The sequence below is a fragment of the Manihot esculenta genome, chromosome 17 (assembly GCF_001659605.2).
Source record: "Manihot esculenta cultivar AM560-2 chromosome 17, M.esculenta_v8, whole genome shotgun sequence".
In the NCBI taxonomy this organism is placed as follows: domain Eukaryota; kingdom Viridiplantae; phylum Streptophyta; class Magnoliopsida; order Malpighiales; family Euphorbiaceae; genus Manihot; species Manihot esculenta.
This window is the reverse complement of record NC_035177.2, coordinates 27,937,160-27,946,251: the sequence shown is the minus strand read 5'-3', so window position 1 is coordinate 27,946,251 and position 9,092 is coordinate 27,937,160. Positions and strand designations below refer to the sequence as shown.

The window sequence follows — 9,092 nt, the reverse complement described above, 5'->3', positions numbered from 1 at the left end:
TTCTTTTATTTTAAACAATATATATATTTATACACGCTATTGCTGCATATTTTTATTTTTTATATTAATATAAATAAAAAATAAAAAATTTTCTAAAAAATATTTTTATTCTTAAAAAATATTTTTTAAAAATTTATTCTTTATAAACAGAGACTATATCCTCTAAATTATGATATATATCAGTGTGTCTTGATAAAATTATAGTCTTCTAATTTTACGTATCATATTTTATTATTTTTCAATACATCTTGATAAATTTAAAATTGATTGAAAATCCTAGAAAAATTAGATTTGATCAATGCTATTAATTATCGTTTGAAAAACAACTGGTGAAGAGATTTTTGGATATGAATATTATAGTTTATGCCGGTAAATTTTCATGAGTATTTAAATTTTAAGTTACTAGAGTTCACTCTTGTATATGATATCTTCCTTACTTGTTAAAATTTAAATTTTTAATTTTTATAATAAAAAATTGAAGAAAAATATTTAAATCAAGTCGATAACCATCGATTGGATATTAAAAATTTAGATAGATATTGATAAAAGAAGCATAATTATTAAAAAACACACAGACATAGTTTTAAGGTTTAAAACGTTACTGATACAAGTTCATATGCATTATAGATACAAGTTCATATGCAAAGATGCATTGTCCTATAGATACAAGTTTATATGCAAAGATGCATTGTCATTGGTGCTTCATTATAAAGCACTTATTTAATTATTATGCAAACCACATATTAGAGCATAACATGTTCCATGATCATTTGTTCTGACATTTCACGAGATGAGCAGAAACATCCTTACTATTTTGGACAATAATCTCTAGCAAGGAGTAAGGATCTGGTATATTCTCATGGATCTTCTCATATTCTAAGGTCCAACGCACCACACTGCCCTCTCCTTTAGGCGTAACTTGAACGGTCACCTTGAAATTCTTAAATTCTTCCAACAAATCTCCTTCGATCACTTTGAAGACGATTAACAAATTCACATCATCTATGGTTTCAATTACTTCCTTAGCCACTTTAGCAGACCCATCTGTTTTTCATTTTTATACTTATTAATAATTTTTAGAAAAAAAAAAAGAAAAATACAATTGGAAAAGATTAAACGCTTACCATGAAAATATTTCCAGCAGACAATAGCGCCTTCCTTACCCCATTCACCTTCATGAAGATCACAACCATGAATATTGTGGGACATATTGGATATATGGTGTGGTCGACAACTTAAGACATCATGAAACTGATCTGCAGGAGCATCGATCCCAAACTGTGCCTCTAGTTTGCCCCATAGTGTCATTTTTAGCTTTTGAAAAAAGAAAGATACAGAGTTTCTGGTGATGCTTATGATCACTAATGAATCTAATGATGCATGAAGTCCTTTGGCATTGCTTTCTATATATAGAAGTGGCATGAGCCTAATTGTCATTTATATATTTATTTATTTTAATATTATAGAAATATTTTCATACTCAATTATGCAGATGTGACTATGTTGAGTAATTTCAATTAGAATGTGTATTATGGGATGAAAAATATTGCAAATACCCCATTTCGAGTGAGGAACGACAATAGGAATTTGGACGTGATCCAGGAGCGAGTTTAATGGATCTTTCCCGGCAATGAAATTAAATGATGTTGCTAAGATTGAATTGATGACCTAACCGAAATGGTATTAAACTGTAATTGGTTAGAACCTATAAGAGAGGAAACGTAAGGTACTGGTGGGTGCCCACGACAGTCTATTCGATGTTGAAGTCAATAGTGTTAGGGATAATATACAGTTCCTCTGAAATCGTTCTTTTTTTATATTGTAAGGGGATGAAGATAAATATAGTATTTTCTGAAAATCCGACAATAATGTGGCTAACTGCTCGATAATGGACATCGTCAGCTAATTAGATTAATAATCCCACAATCTCTAGCAAAATAAAAATGTGTCTAATAATCGTAACTCTGTGTCAAAACTCGGCCTATCTGGGAGGGCGAGTCTTGACGGTACTCTATGTGTTAAAGTATCTGGGTCTTCTCCTGTAATGAGACAACGTTTTCCACTTGTTAAATTTTACCACGTGATCCCTATTTTATGGTGACAACTCATAATTTATTTTGGGCTAATATTATATAATATCACCACAATCACAAACACTTTTACTGATATTATTGCAAATTTATGTTTTTGAGAAATATTGCCTTCAAATTAATAGGCTTATTCAGCGTAATTGCTTAATTGTAATTTTTTTCTCTGTGATGTTAAAAAAATAATAGATCACATTTTTCAAATTTTGAATTATTACTTGCATGTTGGACCCTATTATAATATACTCAACACACAATAAATATACAAAAACAAATAAAATATATTAATTACGAATTTCCTACGGATGAGACCATTGCAATTACTTGTTATAAAATAATTAGGTCAAAATTAATATATAACCGCATAAAATTTTAACATTAACAGTTTAATCCTTACTTTATGCTGTTAAATTTTTTTTTTAAGTAAATGATTTAATCTCTATTTTATAATTTTATCAAATGAAAGGACATATAATAATAGAGTTAAAATATAGATATTAAATTATTAAATATATACGTTTAGTCTAAAGTTTGATCCAAAAATTCAAAGAGATTAGAATTGAGGGATTCAATTATTGAGTGGAGACAATATGATTTGGCAAAAAATTATGTTTTTCTTCTAGATTTTTTTACTAATATTTTAGATTTTAAGTTAAGTGTATGTAGGGAAGTATACTGACTTAAATTAATATGAATATAATATATAATTATTTTAAAAGAATTTTGTAATATACTTTTATTTTGAGCAGTAGAATAAAAATTTTAACGAAATGGGTAATAAGATCACACACAATATTTTTGAAAAGGATATTTTTAAATTATTGGGAGCAAATAAATGTGAAATCTCCATTGTTTTTCTTCTTCTGTTGTAAAAGATGATGTAAAGTTATGGGCAAATATTGATTGATTGTACAGTTTAAATAAAATAACTTTTCAATTAATTATCAATTACTTTAGGAAGACTTAAAATCTATTGAAAAACTGAAAAAAATTGAATTCATTGATGCTAATTGATTATTCAATGTTTGGAGAAAGACATTCCTAAATATGAATATCATAGTTCATACTGCTAAGTTTTCTTGAGATTTTTTTTTATTTTATATTAAATTTTGAGCTATTAAGAGTTTGTTTTTGGCATGTAATATATTTTCTGCTTGTCAAAATTTGAATATATATATATTTTTTCAATAATAAATTGATGAAAAGAGTTTAAAGCAGTTAATATGAGCAATGACTATAAATCAAATATTTAGATTGATATATAAATATTACTAGACATTTTGATATTGGAGTAACACAAAGACATTACATAGATTTTAGGCAAATTTTTCTGCAACAAAATGTTCTAGCTACTTGTGCTTCATTATGGAGTTATTATTTAATTATTACACGAAATATCACGCGTTATGACATAACATAATCTATGATAATTTCTTTTGATATTCCACGAGATGAGCAGCAAACATCTTTGCTTAAGTGGATAAGTAGTTCTAGTAATGTATTAGAATCTGATATATTCTCATGAATTTTTTCATATTTCAAAGTATAATGCACCAAATTTCCGTAGCTTGAATGATCAACTTGAAAATTTTCTACTCCTTTAATAGATCTCCTTCAATCACTTTGAAGGTGTTGACAAGTTCACATCATCTATTACTTCAATTATCTCTTTAGCTATGTTTCGTCTGTTTTTTATTTTAATACTTAATTAATAATTTTTAAAAATTTAAAATCTAAAATAAAAGTTAAAAAAAGTTTCAAGAATAATTCCAGCAAACGACGGTGCCTTCCTTACCCATTCACCTTCATGGAGATCACAACCATGAATTTTATCAGGGCTCATATTGGATACATGGTGTGGTATGCAACTAAAGACATCGTGAAATTGATCTGCTGGAGCATCGATCTCAACATCTGCCTCCAATTTGCAAAATAGCGTCATTTTTGCTTTTCAAGAAAAAGGAGATGTTGAGAGAGAGTTTTTGGTAATGGTTATGGTGCTTTGGCATTGCTTTCCTCATATAGAAGTTGCATGAGCTTAGTTGCCATTTAAAACCTTAAAAAAGCATTCTACTTCTTATAATTATTTTGATTATATGGATGCTTGGAAAAATGCTTTATGTATTCAAAATCCAGCCCATACTCATTCCTAGTTGATATATTTTGACCAGTCAAAAATTAAAACTACTACCCAATTTCCAAATTGGTTTTTAAAATGGTGGCAGTATAGAGGTATTTCGGAAGAGATTATTTCACCCGAAGTATTTCAAATATATCAGTATTTTAAAACCAATTATAAACCTCCTCAAAATGAAAAGTATATTCATCTCTTGATGTATTTCTGCATAAACTTTTTTATTCCCTGGATATACCAATGGTTCTTTGATTTTCAGTATTCATCAGGAACTAGTATACCTATTATTGTCAGAAAACATAAAATCAAATGGTGGGGTTCATTCAGAAATACCACCACAGAGATGGTTGTAAAGCAATGGATACTTCAAAGAGCACAGTTTCTACTGTGTCTTATGCTGAAAAATTAACTCTGCAAGGAGAGCCACCATTTGGAGCCCAAAAGGCCCAATGCCAGGCCTTACTAGCAGCATCTAAAAACCCTGAAGAGTTTAAGCTGATTTGTCAGCAAATGTATAATCAGCTTACTTCATCGGAGAAAGAAAAATTAAATCAAATAAGGCTATAGTATTTATCCTGAAATCCTCTGATAATTTAATAGTTATCTTTACTAAATATTTTCTAGAAGTTATTTCTTGTAATAATAGAATAAAATTATTATCTACTTCTTCATTATCTAATAGACTAATTTTATTATTTTCATTATCTTCTTCTCCTACTTCTTCAGATGAGGAGGATGATCCTGAAATTAATTGTTCTTCTAGGAATTTTCCAAGATCCTTAGTGTTTGTTGGTATCAGAGCCTTGGAAAATTTATGCATGGGAAGGAATCTATAATTAAAAATCTTGAGAAAGTATGTTTTGGGTATGCCAACTGAACCCGTTTTAGCCAAGGTTTAGGCGTCATAGGGTATAACAGGCAGTGGCCACGACATAATTCAAAAATGGATCCTTTTTTGTGTAAATCGGCTAGTACAGTAATGATTCAGAGTCTTCAGAAATAAAAAAAGTAATAAATAAAAATGATTTAATTTTGGAAGATTTTGTAAAAGCAATAGATGAATGGGAAATTCCTAAGGTAGATAAAGAACATATTTATAAAATTCCAAAATTTAATGTTTTTAAAACGGATTATGTGATTAAAACAGAAGAAAGGGATTTTCAATTAAGTAAACATTTTGAGAAAATAATTCTTTTATCAGGAAGAACATTAAATCATCATAGGAGTAAAAAATATAAGTATATTCATATAGGATTAATACAAGTAGGAATAAAACCTTTAACTAGAGAAGGACTAAACACTAGTATACTAGCAGTAGTAAAAGATGCAAGATTTTTAAATTTCCAGGATTCTTTATTAGGATCCATAGAAACCAGTCTAAGTGAAGGACCAATATCTTTTGAAGTCTACCCTGATATGACAATCTCTTTAAATGATTTAAATATTTTAGACAGTATAGTCTTAGAAATAAAAATCCATAATTATAAAATGAAGCAAGGGTCTATTCCAATAGCATTAATATATAAAATCCATTATAAAGCTATGAATTCAGCCTTTGGAACTAAATATAAATTACAACCAAAAAGGGGAGAAACAAAATTTTTACAGACAGATCTAACTAAAACAAATACAGTAATTCCTAAAACAATCCAATGGAAGGATATAACCTTGCCAGATGAATGGATATTAGAAGGGATAGTACCCCTCCAGAACAAGAAAAGGTAAAACCAAATATGAGTTTAAGTAGAATAGAGCAGTTTGAAGATGGCAAAGTATCACTAAAATTTAATAGGAGTATGAGCAGTAGGTATACAGGATCTTTGTCCTCTGAAATAACAGAAGACATAGGAAGAGTTTCAAACCTACCATCAGTAATATATGCAACTTATAAAGGAGATGAGCCTAAACCAGTAATTCAGACTATAGTAAAACCCAGATTTTCAACATCAGATATCCCAGATAGACATCATAAAATGAAAGGAGTAGATTATAGTTCTTCAGTACCCCAGGCAGTTTATAACCCTGTAGAAAATTATTTAAATCAACAGGCTGAAATAGCAGCTTCATCACCAGAATCACCATCAGCATCTGCCATAACCGAAAATATAAATAATATAGACAGAGAATTAAACGTTCTTACTAAAGAAAAAATTGAAAAGAAATTTTTAAAGGAAATAACAAAGACAAAGAATTTAAGTAAGTTAAATAAAATTATTAAAGAGCATAAGTTTGAAAATCTAAAAGAAGAATATCTTAATTATATAAACCAAGATAAAGGAGAAATAGGATTTTTTGAGTGGTTTAAATTATATAAAAGGAAATGTATTAACCCAATAACAATAAGGGATAAGAGGCCAGAATGGATTGTAAATGATAAAGTAATCCAGAGTGAGTTTCCACCTAAAACGATTAGTAAGATAAAACATGGAGAAAATGAAATAATTTGTGCACCATATAAAATAGCTAAAGAAAATGATACAGATAAAAAGGTCATAGAGCAAAATAATTTTAGTAATGCAAGTTTAATATGTATCGGTACTCAGTTAAAAAAGATGGAAAAAATGATAAAGAAAAAGAGGTAGATATAGAAGAGAAAAAAGAAATAAAACCACATATATTTAAACCATATCAAATATCTAGATCGAGTCAAAAGGAATTAAAAGCTAATAAAAATGAATTCTTGCAAAGTCTAAAAGACCAGTTAAGTAAAATAGAAACTTCAGATCAAGTAAAAATATAATTCCAGAAACTCCTCAATCTAGAAATGTAAATGCATTAGAAGAAGAGTCAGAATCTGAAACTGAGCAAAGTCAGCCAGATTCAGATGATATAAAGCAATTTGAAATAAATCCTATATCACATAGAGAAATAGTAAGTAAAGCACCAGATTTAAGATTAATGGAAAAGCCAAATATTACATCTCAGTTTAAATATAATGCTTCAACAGTATATGAATGGAACATAGATGGACTATCTGAATACAATATTTTAAGTTTATTACAACAAATGACTATGGCAGCTAATGCATATAAAACTCAGTCTTTTGCTTTAGATAGAGCAATAACTGAAATAATTATAACAGGTTTCACAAGACAATTAAAAGGTTGGTGGGATTACCATCTAACAGACATACAACAATTAGAGATCTTAAATTCAATCCAAGTGGATAGTGAAGGCGAACCTATATATAATGAATTAGGAGAAACTATTCAAGATGCAGTATCAACCTTAATCTTAATAATTTCATTACATTTTATAGGAGACCCCTCTCTTTTAAAAGATAAAAATGCTGAGTTATTAAGTAATTTAAAATGTAAAAAACTAAGTGATTTTCAGTATTATAAAACTACATTTTTTACTAGGTTAATGTTAAGAGAAGATTCAAATCAAGATTTTTTGAAAGAAAAATTCCTAGCAGGACTTCCTTATTTTCTAGGGGAAAAAAGTTAGGAATAACATAAACAATAATTTAGTCATCCAATATCATATAAAAGATTAACATATGGCCAACTGGTAAGTATAATTCAGAAAGAAGGATTACAAATTTGTCAGGATTTAAAGTTACAAAGAACCTTAAAGTATGAAATGCATAGGACTAAGCAAGAACTAGGATCTTTATGTAAACAGTTTGATTATAGAATAACCCAAGATAAAAGTTGTAATGGTCAATGTTCTAAATCTAAGCCAAGAAAATATTATAAAAGAGAAAAATATTACAAGAAAAAATACATAGTAAAACCAAGTAAGGAAGAATATTATAAAAAGAAAGATTATAAACCCTATAAAAGGCACAGGAAGAGAACTTCAATAAATAAGACCCAAAATAAAAATTCATTTAAAGATTTAATATGTTTTAATTATGGGCAAAAGGGTCATACATCTAAATTTTGTAGGTTTAATAAAAAAACTAAATGAGTTAGAATTAGATGAAGAAATAATAAATAAAATTCAAGAATTATATATAGATTCAGAACTTTCAGAATCAGAGATAACAGAAAGTGAGAATCAGATAGATGAGTTAGGAACTAGCTCGTCAGAAAAATCAATAAATGTTCTAACTAAAGAGCAAGGCTCATTATTAGAATTAATAAATAATATAGAAGATAGTAGTACAAAGGAAAAGTTTCTTAAAAAATTAATAAAAAGTTTTGATGAAACAGAAGAGATTAAAGATAGTATTCCCAAAATAGAAAAACAAACTTATGATTTAACTAAAATATTAAATAAAAATAAGAAACCTAAAGAAACAATATCCATAGGAAAATTACAAAAAGAAATCAGAATGGTAAAAGCTGAAGTAAAAGATTTAAGGCATCAGCTTCAAAAAGATTCAAAAAGAATAAAATTCCTAGAAGAACAATTAATTTCAGGATCATCCTCTTCATCTGAAGAAGTAGGAGAAGAAGATAATGAAAATAATAAAATTAGTTTATTAGATAATGAAGAAGTAGATAATAATTTTATTCTATTATTACAAGAAATAGCTTCTAGAAAATATTTAGTAAAGATAACTATTAAATTATCAGAGGATTTCAGGATAAATACTATAGCCCTATTTAACACAGGAGCAGATTTAAATTGTATAAAATCAAGCTTAGTACCTAAAAGGTTTTGGCAAGAGACTAAGGAAAAACTAAAAACAGCAAATAAAACTAATTTAAATATTCTAGGAAAAACAGAAACATTAATAGTAAATCAGGATTTGGAAATAAAAACTGTATTTTTATTATCCCAATAGATAAATCACATGGTAATATTAGGAACCCCTTTATAAACCTAATAACACCTTATTTAGTAAAAGAAGACCGTATAGAAATTAAAACCAAGAATAAAAATATTAGAATGAATTTTACAAAAAAACCTAAAACAAA

The 9,092-nt window shown here is 27.9% G+C and overlaps 1 protein-coding gene across 1 annotated transcript; it reads right to left on the bottom strand.

The window, feature by feature from the left end:
* Positions 1-557: 557 nt before the first annotated feature.
* Positions 558-1,396, bottom strand: LOC110604677 (MLP-like protein 28). The gene is made up of 2 exons (XM_021742945.2): positions 1,125-1,396; positions 558-1,044 (listed from the first exon to the last, which is right to left on the bottom strand). Exons 1-2 carry the CDS (start codon positions 1,306-1,308, stop codon positions 767-769), a joined length of 462 nt encoding a protein of 153 aa, XP_021598637.1. The 5' UTR covers positions 1,309-1,396; the 3' UTR covers positions 558-766.
* Between the last annotated feature and the right edge of the window lie 7,696 nt (positions 1,397-9,092).